Consider the following 14,798-nt stretch of genomic DNA (forward strand, 5'->3'; position numbering starts at 1 on the left):
AAAATCTTACATGAAAGCCCATTAATTTAAGCATCGTAGAGAGCTTTATCAGGTGCATCCTGATGTAATTTTTATAAGATTTGATTTTTTTTACATCAATATGAGATGTAAAGAGAGAGAGTGTGTGTGAGTGTGAGTATATATATATATATATATATATATCTCACCTCCCCTCTCGTGGTTGCTCGCATCTTTACATGTGGATTAGTCTCATCGACCACTAGTGTGATGCTTTTCGATGAGAGCAAAGGTGATATAAGGAAAAGGAGGTAAACGTGTAAAACAAAAGACAATGATAGAAGAGGGAAGGAGGAGTACTTTAAATATTTTTTAATTTAAAATATTATTTAAAAAAATCAATAATATGGATAAATGTTTAGAAAATGTCTAAAATAAAATAATTTTAAAAAATCGCTGATTATAATATATAAATATTTAATTGTATGTATATATAAATTGCGACTCCCACTTTTTAGGAGGTTTTAATGAGAAGAAAAAAGGACAACAAAATCAAAAGTACGTGCCGTTATTCTTCCTTCCCCATCTCGGCCGTCTAAAGGTTTTCTTCTCCTCAGCATAATATAAAGAGAAAGGGAACCTCAATCGCCGAGCCGGACGGCAATGGCGACCTACGGCGGCGTACTCCGGCGCTCCGCCGCCGTCGTGGAGCACGCCCGCGACAGTGCCCGCTCCTTCCACCTCCACTACGCCCTCCTCCTCTGGGTCCTCCTCCTCGCCTCCCTCTTCCCCCGCCGCCGCGCCACCATGCTCTTCCTCATGGCCGCCTCCAAGCTCGCCCTCTTCTACGGCGCCCTCCTCAAGGCCTTCCCCAATTCCGCCCTCCTCCGCCAGATCGTCGACCGCAGGCTGGTCGCCGCGCTCCTGATGGCCGTCGTCGGCGCCGAGATCGTAATGACGAGTGCCGTGCCGCAGTTCCTGCTCGCCATGGCAGTCGGGGTGCCGCTCGTGCTGCTCCACGCCTTGTTCCGAACGCAGGACGATCCGGCGGCCAGTGGCGAGGAGACGGCCGCTAGCAATGGTGGCGAACTGGGGCCGATCCTGTAGAAGAAGGAAGATCTCGAATTGGGATCTCAGTGACAGCACCCACAGTTTTGCATTTTATACTCCCTTTTCACTCTTACCCCTTTAATCTTTCTCTCCTTCTTACGATTACCAATTTCTTGACATCTTACTTGTTATGTATACATATAGACGATTATAATTTCTGTTACGGTAAGTAACTTTTAAGCCGTGGCCTCGGGGCCGACGCGGTTCGGTTCTAGGGTCCGGATGTCGGGGATCTCGGGCGACGTCCCTCGGGGTCCCCCTACGATCGGGCACCGTGGTTCGGGATCGGTTGTTCTGGTCGGCGGGTCGGCGGTTCGGGTCGGGAGGAGGCTCCGGGAAGGGGCGTCACCGTCTTCGTACCTGCACACAAGTCGGGTCGGGGTGCTCGACCCGACCCCTCCGACGATCAAGTTAGAGAAGGATGCGGAGGGGGTTTCGGAGGAAGAGAAAGAGAAGTGCTTTCTAGTGTATGTCACCCCCTTTGTTTGGGACTTGGGGGTATTTATAGACGAGCTTGGGTGTTACCTGATGTGCCCGTTTGCAGGGCAGGACTGTACCTTTGGTGGCATCTGACATTGCCACTGGGGCTGCGTGGGAGGCCGAGCTGCTGCAGGGTATGGCGAGCCTCGGTCGGTGTGCTCCTGTGCCTCGACCGAGCGCACGAGGACAAAGCTGAAGTGATTGACTGAGGGCTGGTGACGTCGGCAGATGTCGAGTCTGCGTCAGTGCTTGCCTCCTCGGATAGTGTGTCTACCTGGCGTGCTGGCTCGTGTCACATCGCCATTTTTACCCCTATCATATGCCCCCCCCCCGAAAGGAGCTATGCGTCGGTTTTTGCATGTGGGGAGACGATGCATGGCTTCTTACTTGAGGTGGGCTGATCGCGCGAACGTGTCTCGAGCAGTGCGAAGCCGAGGTGCGCAACTTAGTCAGGAGGCCGAGCAGGGATGGACTCGGGGGCAATGGGACCGATGAGGGCAGAGGAGCGCAGCGCAGGCGGGCTGGCCGTGCGGGTGCGTCTCAGGTGAAGTCAAGGGTCGAGGAACACAACGGGCGGGGTGACCGCACAGGTGTCTCGGGATGGCGTAGAGCCGAGGGCCGAGGAACACAACTGGTGGGGTGACCGCACAGGTGTCTCGGGATGGCGTAGAGCCGAGGGCCGAGGAACACAACAGGCGGGGTGACTGCACAGGTGTCTCGGGATGGCGTAGAGCCGAGGGCCGAGGAACACAACTGGCGGGATGACCGCGCAGGTGTCTCGGGATGGCGTAGAGCCGAGGGCCGAGGAACACAACTGGCGGGGTGACCGCGCAGGTGTCTCGGGATGGCGTAGAGCCGAGGGCCGAGGAACACAACTGGCGGGGTGACCGCGCAGGTGTCTCGGGATGGCGTAGAGCCGAGGGCCGAGGAACACAACTGGTGGGGTGACCGCGCAGGTGTCTCGGGATGGCGTAATGCTTGGTGATTGGTTGCGGCCGGGGATCGACTGTTTTAACGTACTTGGGCGTAGGAGGCCGGGTCGCCTTTCTTCTGGGGGAAGTAAAGGGTTTCCCCCTTTTGGGGCTGCCGGTTTTCGAGGCTGACATGATTGGGCGCCTTCGCACCGCGCTGCTGCCGGCAGCCACGTTATACTTCATTTAAGGCGAGGTGATGCTTTTCTGTTTTCGAAGCGTGTTTCGGGAGACGAGGGGTTGCGTTTCGGCGGGATGCGGCCCTGCTTATAAGCAGCCTGAGGTTTAGCCGTTGGGGTCTCTTTCATCTGTCTTCATCACGCTGCTTCGTGCACCTACTCTCGTCTTGCATCAGTCGTTCCCTCTTTCCCTACTAAAGGTCAGTGAGAAATGGCGTCTTCCTCCTCCCTTTCGTCCCCTTCGAAAACCGTGGAGACGGCGATTTCACCGAATCCCGCCTCGTCATCCGATGAGAGGGCGGCCCGGGCCCTTGAGGCCCTGATGTGGTCGCACGACCATGACTCTACCGTGGGTGAGTCGTCGCTGAGCTTCCTCCGGGATCGTTATGGTATCCCGGCGGAGTTCGTCCTTCGTGCTCCTGAGCCCGTTCAACAGGCATATGACCCAATCCCTAGGGGCTTCGCCCTTACTATAGACGCTTTTGAGGCCGGGCTGCGCCTTCCCTTCCACCCCGTCATAACCTCGTGTGTTTCCTGGTGGCGTATCTCCCCGTCTCAGATGGCGCCGAACTCGTGGCGCTACCTGGCGGCGTTTCTGGGAGAGTGTCACTATGCCCGCATAACCCCGACCCGTGACCTCTTCCTTTCTTGCTTTCGTCTTACTAAGGGGTCGGGGGGTTACTACTTGTCCGCCCGAGCGGGCTTTCGGGTGAGCGGGGCCCCTTCCAGCAACAAGGGGTGGAAGGAGCGTTTCTTCTTCGTCAGTCACCCGGGAGATTGGGGTTTTGGGGTTCGCTGGGGGGCGCGTGTAATAGATAACACCGTCCCAGTTTTGGACGACGAGGGGCGCCGAGGACTCCAGAGGCTTAGAGAGATCCTCCCGGCCTCCCGAGCCATTCGAAACATGTCCGAGCGGTGGTTGGCGGAGGCAGGTCTCAGCCCGGTGTCTCTAGGTATACCCCTTGGGGCGATTTTAGGAGTTCTTTTTCGCTCATGGGTCGCCCGCTTAGCTGATTGTCGTTTTTGGCTTTTTCTTGCAGAGATGGTGCGTCTTGAGGCCCTTCGAGGGGTAGAGGCTCCTGCGGTTGCTTCAGACCGCTCGCCTTCTGTCACCCGGGCGGGAGCAAGAGAGGCCCCCGTAGACGTCGAGGCCGGTCGGCCTAGGAAGAAGGCGCGGGTGCTTTCGAGCGACGGTCCTGAGGTGGTGACGGCCTCAGCGGGAGGTGTCATGGTGCCGGCGGGGGCTGAGGGCATGGTGGCGCCGATGGATCATGCCGCGAGGAGTCAGACAGAGGGCGAGGCTGGTCCGAGTGGACATGCGGCAACGGAGGCGCCTCGCCAGCCCTCCATTCGCGAGCTCCTTTGTCTTCCGCTCGGGGAGGCGGGCGAGCTTTACTTGGCGCGGGAGGTGGGCGCTCTTCCGCGCGGCGTTGCTACTGACCCGCTAGTCGGCCGGTGGGACGGTCTCACCCGGGGTAGCCGGGTGTGGGCCGATGGTGATTGTGCGGCCAGGTTCGTCCGCGGAGGGCTGCATCCCGACATAGCTCGGGATTTATATACTCTATCCTCCGAGACTCTGCTTAGCAAGTCCGCCAAGTCGCTGTTGTGGGTAAGTGTTGTCTTGCCCTTCTGCTTGTGCGTTTTAGGGCGCCTGATTTTGACCCTTTTGCTTCTCCAGGGTAACCATTACGCCGCCGCGCTGATGGATCGCGTCCGTGATGCGGGACGGGTCATCGCTGCCCTGAGCGGTCGCAATGCCGAGCTTCGGAAGCAGGCGGACGAGGCTCGGGCTGGAGCGGGCCCTGAGGCTGTTGCGGCGGCCGAGCGACGCGCTTCGGATTTGGAGGCGGAGGCGGTGCGCCTTCGGTCGGAGCTCCAAGCATCTACGGAGCGGTCCGCGGAGCTCCAGATGCGGCTAGAGACGTCCGAGGGGCGTAATACGGAGCTCCAGATGAGCCTGAGAGCGTCGGTGGCCGAGGCTCGCTCGGCAAGGGCGGACTCCCTCGAGGTGCTCCGGCGCCTTGAGGAGTCGCGGGCCGAGGCACGGGGAGTTTCGAAGGCTCTTGATGCTGAGATCCGCCAGAGGCCGGGGAGGGACAAGAAGCTGATCGAGGATTATAAAGGCTCCCCGGGATTCCAGCTCGGCCTTATTCGGACCGGGCGGGTTTCCTACGAGTATGGGTATCGGGTCGCCCTTGCTCGTTTCAGGGTGCGTAATCCCGGCTCGAAGGTTGTGGAGGATCCCTTCGGTTCCTTCCCCGAGGACCTGGATGTCGGCATGCCATCTGATGTTCCCTTTGATGACAGCCCGGATGCCCCTGAGGGGTGATGATCTTTGTACTCTTTGTAACCCGCTTTTTGAATGAACATGTTTTTCCCTTCGAGTAGGTTGTCTGTGTCTCGGCCTGGCTCCATCTTTAGCCGGATTTTTCTTCACGGGAAGTATTTTTTGAGATTTTGGGCGTTCCAAGTCCTTGGCAGGGGATGACCTGCCATTGTGGTGAGTCGGAATGTTCCGATTCTAATGACTTCTGTCACCCGGTATGGGCCTTCCCAGTTTGGGGCTAACTTGCCTCGTGCCTTGGCCGGGTTGCTGACCTCGGTCCTTCGCAGGACCAGGTCGCCTAGTTTGATGGGTCGGGGTCGCACCCTTCGGTTGTAAATCTTTGCGACCGCCCTTTTGTACGAAAGGGCTCTCACATGTGCGTTGGCACGCCGTTCTTCCAGCAGATCGAGGGCTACTCGAAGTCCTTCGTCCGAAGCCTTCTCGTCATAGCTTTGTGTTCGGAGGGTGGTGATGGCTACTTCGGGCGGCAGGACAGCCTCCGTTCCGAACGCGAGGCTGTAAGGGGATTCTCCGGTTGCGGTTTTGGGGGTGGTGCGCAGCGACCACAACACGCTGGGGAGTTCGTCTGTCCAGGTCGATCGGGCCGCGGTCACTCTTCTTTTGAGTCCGTCCAGAATGGTCCGGTTGGTCACCTCCGCTAGTCCATTGGTCTGAGGGTGGGCCACCGAACTGAATCTCAGTTGGATGCCATGATCGACACAGAATTCTTGGAATCTTCTGCTGGAGAACTGAGGTCCATTGTCTGTGATGATGGCCCTGGGCAACCCGAACCGAGTCACAAGGTTCTTCCACACGAATTTCTCTATTTGATATTCCGTGGTTGTAGCTAGCGGTTCGGCCTCGACCCACTTCGTGAAATAGTCCACCCCCACAATTATGTACTTCCGCTGTCCGGAGGCTGGTGGGAAGGGTCCGAGCAAGTCCAACCCCCACTGTGCGAATGGCCATGCGCAGTCGATGGGGCTGAGCGGGGCCAAGGGCTGTCGGGGTGTGCGGGCGTGCTGCTGGCACGAACTGCACCGCCGGACGTAGGCTTTGGCGTCTTGGGACATGGTCGGCCAGTAGTAGCCTTGACGGAGTACCTTGTGTGCCAGGGTTCGCCCGCCGATATGCTCTCCGCATATCCCCTCGTGGGTTTCTGTTAGGACCATCTGGGCTTCGTCTGGCTCTAAGCATCACAGGAGGGGGTAGGTGAAGGATCATTTATAGAGGCGCCCACACTCCACGGTGTACCACGCGTGCGTGCGACGCAGGCGCTGAGCCGCGACTTCGTCGAGGGGGAGGGTTCCATCTTGCTTGAAGCGCAGCAACTCTTGTACCCATGTGGCCGGAGCGTCGCCTGGGGCTGTAGTTGCCATTTCGACGGCGCGGGTAGGGAGCTCCTCGATCTCTGGTCGTGTTTCGGCGACTGGTTTTAACGCCAGCTTAGCTAGTGCGTCGGCCCGCTCGTTCTCCTCCCTCGGAACGCTGGACAATGTGAAATAGCGAAACTTGGCAGTTAGGTCCCTTACCCGTGCCAGGTATTTCGCCATGGTCGTGTCCCGAGCTTCGTATCCGCCGTTGAGCTGCTCGGCCACAAGTTGTGAGTCGGTGAGGACGCGTATCGCGGCCACCTGCATCTCGAGGGCCAGTTCCAGCCCTGCCAGGAGCGCCTCGTACTCCGCCTCGTTGTTGGTGGCTTTGAATCCGAACCGAAGGGATCGCTCGAACGAGCGTCCATCGGGGGCGAGGAGGACCAGCCCTGCGCCGGCGCCCTTTGGGTTGGCCGAGCCGTCAACGTGCAGGGTCCAAGCTTCGGGAGCTTGCTCGGGGCCTGCGTTCTCTAGCTGTGTCAGCTCCGCAATGAAGTCGGCTGCCACCTGGGCCTTGATGGCGGTCTTGGGCAGGTAGCTTATGTCATGTTCGCCGAGCTCCACCGCCCATTTGAGGAGCCGTCCTGCGACATCAAATTTTGTTAAGACCTGCCGAAGGGGTTGGTCGGTGATGACTTCCACCGGGTGTGCCTGGAAGTAGGGGCGCAGCTTCCGAGCTGAGAGCACCAGGGCGAGCGCGAGTTTCTCTATTGGAGGGTAGCGCTCCTCAGGCCCGCTTAGGATGTGGCTGACGTAGTAAATCGGGAGTTGTTGGCCGGAGCTTTCCTTGACCAAGACGGAGCTGACCGCATGCTGGGAGGCCGCCAGGTAGAGGCGCAGCTTCTCACCCGGGGAGACGGAGGTGAGCCGGGGGAGGCTGGCCATGTGCTGTTTTATTTGTTCGAAAGCCTCCTCGCATTCTGGTGTCCACTGGAAGCTTCGCGGGCTCTTGAGCGCCTTGAAGAATGGGAGGCAGCGATCGCCTGATCGGGCGAGGAAGCGAGACAGAGCGACGAGTCTTCCGTTAAGTCGCTGCAGGTCTTTGACCGTCCGAGGAGACTGCATATTGATTATAGATTGAACCTTCTCCGGGTTAGCGTCGATTCCTCTCTCGTGCACGATGAACCCGAGGAACTTCCCGGAGGTGACGCCGAAGGCGCACTTTGTGGGGTTGAGTCGCATGCCGTACCTGCGTAGCGTGGCGAAGGCCTCGGCTAGGTCGGCAAGGTGTGTTATGGCCTCCCGGCTTTTCACGATCATGTCGTCTACGTAGACCTCCATGTTTCTCCCTATTTGATGGGAGAACATCTTGTTTACCGTCCTCTGATATGTGGCCCCGGCATTTTTCAGCCCGAACGGCATGACTTTGTAGAAGTATACGCCTTGATCGGTAAGGAAGGCCGTGTGCTCTCTGTCCCCGGGTGCCATCCTAATCTGGTTGTACCCTGAGTAGGCGTCCATAAAAGAGAGTCGTGCGTGATCGGTTGTCGCGTCGATCAGCTGGTCGATCCTCGGGAGGGGATAGCAGTCTTTAGGGCATGCGTCGTTGAGACTGGTGTAGTCAACACACATCCTCCAGCTTCCATTGTGTTTCTTCACGAGGACTACATTGGACAGCCACTGGGGATACTTGGTTTCTTCTATGAAGCCTGCGCCCAGGAGCCGGTCCACCTCCTCTTGTATTGCGCGCTGTCGGTCGGGAGCCTGGGACCGAGCCTTTTGCTTTACCGGGCGGGCGTCAGGCGGGATGTTGAGGTGGTGTTCCACGACCTCTGGGTCGACGCCTGTCATGTCCGACGGGGACCAGGCGAAGACGTCGGCATTTTCCCGTAGGAGACCGACGAGTTGTTCCCGTTCTTGCTCAGGTAGTTCGGATCCGACCTTCACGGTCTGGTCTGGTCGGGCTTCTACCAAGGGAATGTCGACGGTGGATCCCGTCGGCTGGGGATGAGGAGTCAGTCTTTTTGTTTCCCGCGGATCTGCCAGGGGTGACTTGGTCCTGGTTTTCTTGCCCAATGATACGGCGGTAAGGTAGCACCGCCGGGATTCTTGGGGGCTTCCTGTGGCTTCTCCGACTCCATCGTGAGTCGGGAATTTGATGGTCTGGTAGTAGGTCGAGACGACCGCTCTGACTTTGTTGAGGGTTGGCCGACCGAGTATGGCATTGTAAGCGGTAGGGAGGTCGACTACCAGGAAAGTGGTTATCAACGTCTTCGACCTCGGCGGGGTCCCCAGGGTCAAGGGCAAGGAAATGGACCCCAAGGGCGATATTGAATCTCCCGTAAAACCGGTGAGCGCTGAGCACATCGGGCTTAGGTTTCCCTGTGTCGACCATGATCCTCCTCATATGTGCGTTGGCTACCCTGGCGGATATTACCAGGGCGTCGTCGTGGTCGGGTTGCTCGGTAGCTCCGGTTGGAAAGGTAATCTCGGGCTCCAGCTCGTGCCCTGAGGCTTCGGGGGCGGCTCGAGCATACGCCTTCCTGCCTGACGTAGAGCCTCCTCCTGATGCAGGACCCCCGGCTATCACGTCGATGTGCCGCTCGACGGGGCCCTCCGGGCGAGGAGACCGTTCTTTATTCGGCCGGAGGTACTGGCCGAGGTGTCCCCTGAGGATGAGCTCCTCGATTTGTCTCTTCAATTCGTAGCACTGCTCGGTGTCGTGCCCGTGCTGCCGATGGAATCGGCAATATCTTGATCGGTCCGCGAGCTCCCGCGGGTTCCTCATCGGGCGAGGGTCTTTGAGCAGTCCTTTCTCCTTCTCGTGTAGGAATATTTCAGTCCGAGAAGAATTCAAGGCGGGAAGAGGGGGCCTTGGGTCAGGTCTGTCCAACTTTCGTCGAGAGGCGGCGGGCGGTTGCTGTTGGGGTGGCTCCGACTTAACCTTTTTGTGTTCCTCTCGCCTTCCGGCCATCCAAGTCTCCGCTGCGATGAACTGACTAGCACGCTGGAGCATCTCGGGAACCGTGATGGGGGGTCGCTCCACGAGCGACCAGAAGAATCTGGAGGGTCGGAGGCCTGTCATAAATGCCTGCATCAAGAAAGAGGGGTGAGCGTCCGACAGTCCATGGATTTGGGTCGTAAATCGGTTCACGAAATGGGAGAGGGGCTCGTCCTCCTTCTGATTGAGCCCGAGGAGCAACGCCATGGATGGCTTGGGTCGGGCATACGCCAGGAAGTTAAGCTGAAAATCTTTGGCGAGCTGGTCGAAGGAGGCGACGGTCCCTGGCTTCAAGCCGTTGTACCATGTGCGGGCCGGCCCCCGGAGAGTCGTGGGGAATGTCCTACACATCAGGGCATCGGAAGTTCCGAATAATGCCATCTGGGCGCGAAAGGCGGCCACGTGGTCTGTCGGGTCGGTGGCGCCGTCGTACGCGTCCAGGGAGGGAAGGCGGAAGTGCGACGGGATCGCCTGCTCTTGTATCTCGGGGGTGAACGGGGATGCTTGACGTCCGTCCACCCCGGGCTCTCCTTTTGACTTGTGGACTTCCTGTTGTACCTCGTCGAGCCTTTGACTGACGAGGCGCAGCTGAGCCCGCAGGGCATTAGTCGAGTCAGCGGTCGGAGCGTCGGGCTCGGGTCGACTCGGCGTGTTTTCCGCTTCTCGGCTCCTCGGCCGAGTTGCGGGGTTCTGAGGTGAGACGGGGAGCTCAGGGAGTGGTACGTGAGTCTGGACAGGGGTCTCCTGTTGTGGCGAGGGTCGAGTCGTGTGCGAGGGGGTCCATTGGGAGACGATCGGGATGATGATCTGGATCATGCCGGTTAGGGTCCGGACCTGATGGGCGAGGTCATGGAAAGCCTCGGGTGATACTGATGGCAGGCCAGCAGGGGCGCCGTCGGGAGGCGTCAAGCCTGGGTCATTGAACAGTTGCCAGTAGCGTTCTGCTACCGCTGCGGGGCGTTCGTCGCGGGCTCCGTCGTGCGGGGGGTGTTCCCCCGAGGCGGGGAACCTAGCGGGTGAGGATTCGCCGGGGTGGACTCGCTGGTCACCTGACATCTGGGCCCTCCTTCTAGCGCCAATCTGTTACGGTAAGTAACTTTTAAGCCGTGGCCTCGGGGCCGACGCGGCTCGGTTCTAGGGTCCGGATGTCGGGGATCTCGGGCGACGTCCCTCGGGGTCCCCCTACGATCGGGCACCGTGGTTCGGGATCGGTTGTTCTGGTCGGCGGGTCGGCGGTTCGGGTCGGGAGGAGGCTCCGGGAAGGGGCGTCACCGTCTTCGTACCTGCACACAAGTCGGGTGGGGTGCTCGACCCGACCCCTCCGACGATCAAGTTAGAGAAGGATGCGGAGGGGGTTTCGGAGGAAGAGAAAGAGAAGTGCTTTCTAGTGTATGTCCCCCCCTTTGTTTGGGACTTGGGGGTATTTATAGACGAGCTTGGGTGTTACCTGATGTGCCCGTTTGCAGGGCAGGACTGTACCTTTGGTGGCGTCTGACATTGCCACTGGGGCTGCGTGGGAGGCCGAGCTGCTGCAGGGTATGGCGAGCCTCGGTCGGTGTGCTCCTGTGCCTCGACCGAGCGCACGAGGTCAAAGCTGAAGTGATTGACTGAGGGCTGGTGACGTCGGCAGATGTCGAGTCTGCGTCAGTGCTTGCCTCCTCGGATAGTGTGTCTACCTGGCGTGCTGGCTCGTGTCACATCGCCATTTTTACCCCTATCAATTTCGATAAGGGAATTCAGAACTGGGAAATGGTTAATCGTCATCGTCTATGGTTTGGCATATTGAACGGAGTTGTGAGATATTGAGATGACTGTAGCTTGCAAACCATGAGACTTGTACAGAAGAACAGTAGGAAAATGGACCTGTTGAAAGCCATGCTCATAAGAGCTAAGGGAACATGCAAGAACAGTAGGAAAACGGAAGAAACAAGAAGATGACAAATCACCTGACTCCTTGCTCGCGGCGATCCAAGAAACCAAGGTTCCACTCGGTGACTCTGTCAATGGATGCATAGCCACCGGTCGCAAATGCTCCAAGAAGATTCAAGGTTGCTGCGGACTGGCTGTAGGCTTTCAGCAGCCGTCTTGGATCTGGCTCTCGACCCTTTTCATCGAAGGTATCACCGTTAATGATGTCTCCCTGATAAATGGGAAGTTTCACACCGTCTCTTGTTTCGACTGTGCTGGATCGAGGTTTTGTTATTAGAAACATAGCATTCGATTCAAATGGAAGTAAGAAGGAAAGATGGTACCTTGATCGTGGGCATCTGTCCTCCGAAGGTCAAGACGAGGCCCATCTGCAACAAAACCCTAAACGTGTCCCTTATTTCGTCGGCAATGAACTCCCTGAAGCTCTCGGTGCGGTCGCCCCCCTGAAGCAAGAACGCACGGCCGAACGCAGCCTCGGCGAGCCTCTCCTCCAGCTTCCGCGCCTCGCCAGCGAACACCAGCGGCGGGCACGCCTCCAGGCTCCGGAGGACCGAATCCAACTCCACCGGGTCCGGATACGCCGGGATCTGGAGCACCGGCTTCGACCTCTAGCTGTCCGGCGCCCAAACCGTGGAGGAACACCTCTCCTTTCCTCCCACTGACAGGACTGAGACGATCGGGGTGGTAGCAGACGAGAAGGAAGCGCGCCGGCTGTTAGTGGTGGAGGTGGAAATGAGAGTGGCGTACGCGGTGAGCGCCGCCAGTGAAGGAGAAGGAAGAAGTAGCGGTTCAAATTGGCGGGTTTGAGGGGTATATATACGTAGACGTTGGAGTCCAGTTACCGGAAGGTGACTTTAATTATACCTTTTGGGTCCATTGTATCTTTATCTTTTTAATTATAGTTTTTTTTTACAAATAAAATTATTTAATTATTGGAAATATATACACCAAAATATTATCTATAATTCTTCTGATAGCAATCCTATGCATTACGGGATTCAGACTACCAAAACACGAAGGATATATTTAGATTCAAATATCCTGAGCTTTAGATTCCTGCTGTGCCATGTCCGGAAGAGCCGAATTAGGAACAGAGTCAGCCTCCATGGTTGGCATATCAGAATCAGTCGAACCAACATCGATCTTCTTTGGCTCCTCCTCTTTCCTTCTTGCTTCCCATTTGTTCTTTCTAAGATCAATTACATCTCTCAGCATAAATCTAGTCCGTGAAGACAGCTTCTGATTGGTCGATAGCTTTGCCATCATGTCAAAATATGCATCCACATGCTCCTTGGCCTTGGGGTGGTCTATCGTCTTCCCAATCACACCCAGCAATCTGCACAATGCTTGGACATCTTCCTCCGCAGGATTCTGATGCTGCCCCAGCAACTTGTTGATGCACTCATGCATGATTCTCTCGGTCAACATCTTCTTTTTGTACAATTCCCCGAGCAACCGAACATTACCTTCAACTTTGTTTGTTTCATGCTGTTCTCTCTCCCCTCTTTCAAAGTCCTCTTGACATTTGTTCAGAAGAAGTCTTTTGAAGGTAATACGTTCATCCATTTCGTTGAAATGAGGCAGCACGCCGGCGAGACGAGAACAGAGACCAGCATACATTTCACACAAGGCTGGTTCCATCGAGGCTCTGTCAAAGATCTGAGAGACGAAGCCAGTAAGAGTGACCGCATTGTCGATGTTGATCTCCTCAACCTGCACAAAGAGTTCTTCAAAATTTCGAGGTGTCAGTTTCTCGAGGATGGCTCTTAGTCGTCTTTGCTTTGCCTCTTCGTCATCGGTCATTCCGCCTACTTCATACTTCATCTCAGCTTTGTGCTTGACCTGCCAACGCGTTCGAGGGACACCAGGCGAATGTCGCCGCCACGCCGTGCATTTTCCACCATCCATAGTGCCGACCATGCGACGGCGCGCCCAAGGAACACCTGATGGCTCCTTGATCCTTGTATTCTGCCATTTGTTCTTTCTAAGATCAATCGCATCTCTCAGCTTGAATCGAACTCGCGACGACGACAACTTCTGATTTGTTGATAAGGCTGTCATCGTATCAAAATATGCATCCATATGCTCCTTTGCTTTCGGGCGGTCGATCGTCTCACCTATGGTACTCATCAACACACACAATGCTTCAGCATCTTCCTCGTCGGGATCACGATGCTGCCCCAACAGCTTCTTGATGCACTCATGCATGATTCTCTCAGTCAGCATCCTCTGTTTGTACAATTCCCCGATCAACCGAACATTACCAAGTCTACGCATGCGAGCAAGAAGCCTCCTCTCTTCCTTTTCCGCCTCAGACTGCTGCATCTCAACTTTGTGACCTTCGGCTTCTTCCCGCTCCCTTCTTTCGAATTCCTCTTGGCATTTGTTCACGAGCAGCCTCTTAAACGTAATCCCTTCGCTAAACCTAGGTAGTACATCAGCAAGATGAAGGCAGAAGGTGGCATACACTTCACAAAAGGTTGGTTCCATCAGAGCTTTGTTAAAGATCTGTGAGACGGCACCGGTAAGAGTGAGTGCGTTGTCGATGTTAACACCTCTGATCTGGGCAAAGAGTCTTCTAAAATTTTGAGGTGTCAATTTGTTAAGGATGGCTCTCACTCGCCTTTGTATCGCCTCTTCCTTATCAGCAATTTTGCCGACTTCATACTTGTTCTCGGCTTTGTGCATGACCTGCCAAGGTGTTTGGGGAGAGGGAGAGGGAGAGGGCAATAAACCTTGTTGCGAACCAGTTTCACGCCCCGACCAGTCCGCATCAGGACTACCCTGCGCCATGCATTTTTCATCATCCATGGTGCACTACTTGCTTCAGAACTCGCGATTGTAGGATCGACCCTGATCGCTTGAAGCTACAGAGACAGACGTCAAAAACTCCATCTTTGTTGAAACCATTCGATCCGAATCAATGAAACACACCGACCCCATACAAAAAAAACAGAGAAAAGATGGCACCTTCGCTTCGTTAACAACGAGGGAAGCAGCACCGAGGAAGAAGAAGAAACATCATGGAAGCTGGTCGGATTTGCCTGCCTAATCGACGACTGGGTCACATCTGATAGAAGAAGAAGAGACCAAGACGCGAACGAACAAAGAAGAAGAAACCATCGACCTTCGCCAGATCAAGCTTCAACCTTGCCCACGGATTCCGCAGGCGATCGGAGAAGAAATTTCTTTGTCAGTGAGGGGCAATCAGAGAGTGAAGAGGCATCCGATCGCTCATCTAAGAGCTCAAAGGGGGCGATTCCCCATGGTGGGATGTCGCGACCAGAGCGAGGGTGATCAACAGCGCTACACGAGAGAAAGAGGAAAGGTGGGCGTCGAGATACTTATCGGTGAAAGCAAGCGATCAGGGTTTTCTTGCACCGCAAGGAAAGGAGAGGACGAAGGTTACAGTATGATAGACCGATGCATGACATGCGCCATGCAGCAGTACATGACGACACACGAGTCCACCAGGAACAGTACAAATACCCGTTCCTTCACAAAACCTATCATCTTTGTTGGATCTCAACT

At 56.2% G+C, this 14,798-nt stretch overlaps 3 protein-coding genes across 3 annotated transcripts; 1 reads left to right on the plus strand and 2 right to left on the minus strand.

Annotated features, from left to right (window-relative positions):
* The first annotated feature begins 481 nt into the window (after positions 1 to 481).
* On the plus strand, positions 482 to 2,328 carry LOC135597669 (uncharacterized). Its single transcript, XM_065090931.1, has one exon. It carries the CDS (start codon positions 622 to 624, stop codon positions 1,063 to 1,065), a length of 444 nt encoding a protein of 147 aa, XP_064947003.1. The 5' UTR covers positions 482 to 621; the 3' UTR covers positions 1,066 to 2,328.
* An 8,777-nt stretch (positions 2,329 to 11,105) lies between these two features.
* On the minus strand, positions 11,106 to 12,257 carry LOC103972641 (phospho-2-dehydro-3-deoxyheptonate aldolase 2, chloroplastic-like). The gene is made up of 4 exons (XM_065088539.1): positions 12,216 to 12,257; positions 11,591 to 11,875; positions 11,285 to 11,478; positions 11,106 to 11,226 (listed from the first exon to the last, which is right to left on the minus strand). The coding sequence occupies exons 1-4, from the start codon at positions 12,255 to 12,257 to the stop codon at positions 11,106 to 11,108; spliced, it is 642 nt and encodes a 213-aa protein (XP_064944611.1).
* On the minus strand, positions 12,213 to 14,697 carry LOC103972184 (eukaryotic translation initiation factor). The gene is made up of 2 exons (XM_009386419.3): positions 14,238 to 14,697; positions 12,213 to 14,134 (listed from the first exon to the last, which is right to left on the minus strand). Exon 2 carries the CDS (start codon positions 14,076 to 14,078, stop codon positions 12,300 to 12,302), a length of 1,779 nt encoding a protein of 592 aa, XP_009384694.2. The 5' UTR covers positions 14,079 to 14,134; positions 14,238 to 14,697; the 3' UTR covers positions 12,213 to 12,299.
* Positions 14,698 to 14,798: the final 101 nt, after the last annotated feature.

Source organism: Musa acuminata, chromosome BXJ1-11 (assembly GCF_036884655.1).
Source record: "Musa acuminata AAA Group cultivar baxijiao chromosome BXJ1-11, Cavendish_Baxijiao_AAA, whole genome shotgun sequence".
Taxonomy (NCBI): Eukaryota; Viridiplantae; Streptophyta; class Magnoliopsida; order Zingiberales; family Musaceae; genus Musa; species Musa acuminata.

What these genes read in the sequence shown, in the direction of transcription:
- LOC103972184 (XM_009386419.3), bottom strand. Translation starts at nt 14,078, where the DNA reads ATGGATGATGAAAAATGCATGGCGCAGGGTAGTCCTGATGCGGACTGG.
- LOC103972641 (XM_065088539.1), bottom strand. Translation starts at nt 12,257, where the DNA reads ATGCATAGGATTGCTATCAGAAGAATTATAGATAATATTTTG. An exon ending in GAATTATAGATAATATTTTG is followed by an intron (nt 11,876 to 12,215) that starts GTGTATATATTT and finishes CCGGACAGCTAG; the next exon opens with AGGTCGAAGCCGGTGCTCCA. An exon ending in GACAGATGCCCACGATCAAG is followed by an intron (nt 11,479 to 11,590) that starts GTACCATCTTTC and finishes CCCATTTATCAG; the next exon opens with GGAGACATCATTAACGGTGA.
- LOC135597669 (XM_065090931.1), top strand. Translation starts at nt 622, where the DNA reads ATGGCGACCTACGGCGGCGTACTCCGGCGCTCCGCCGCCGTCGTGGAG.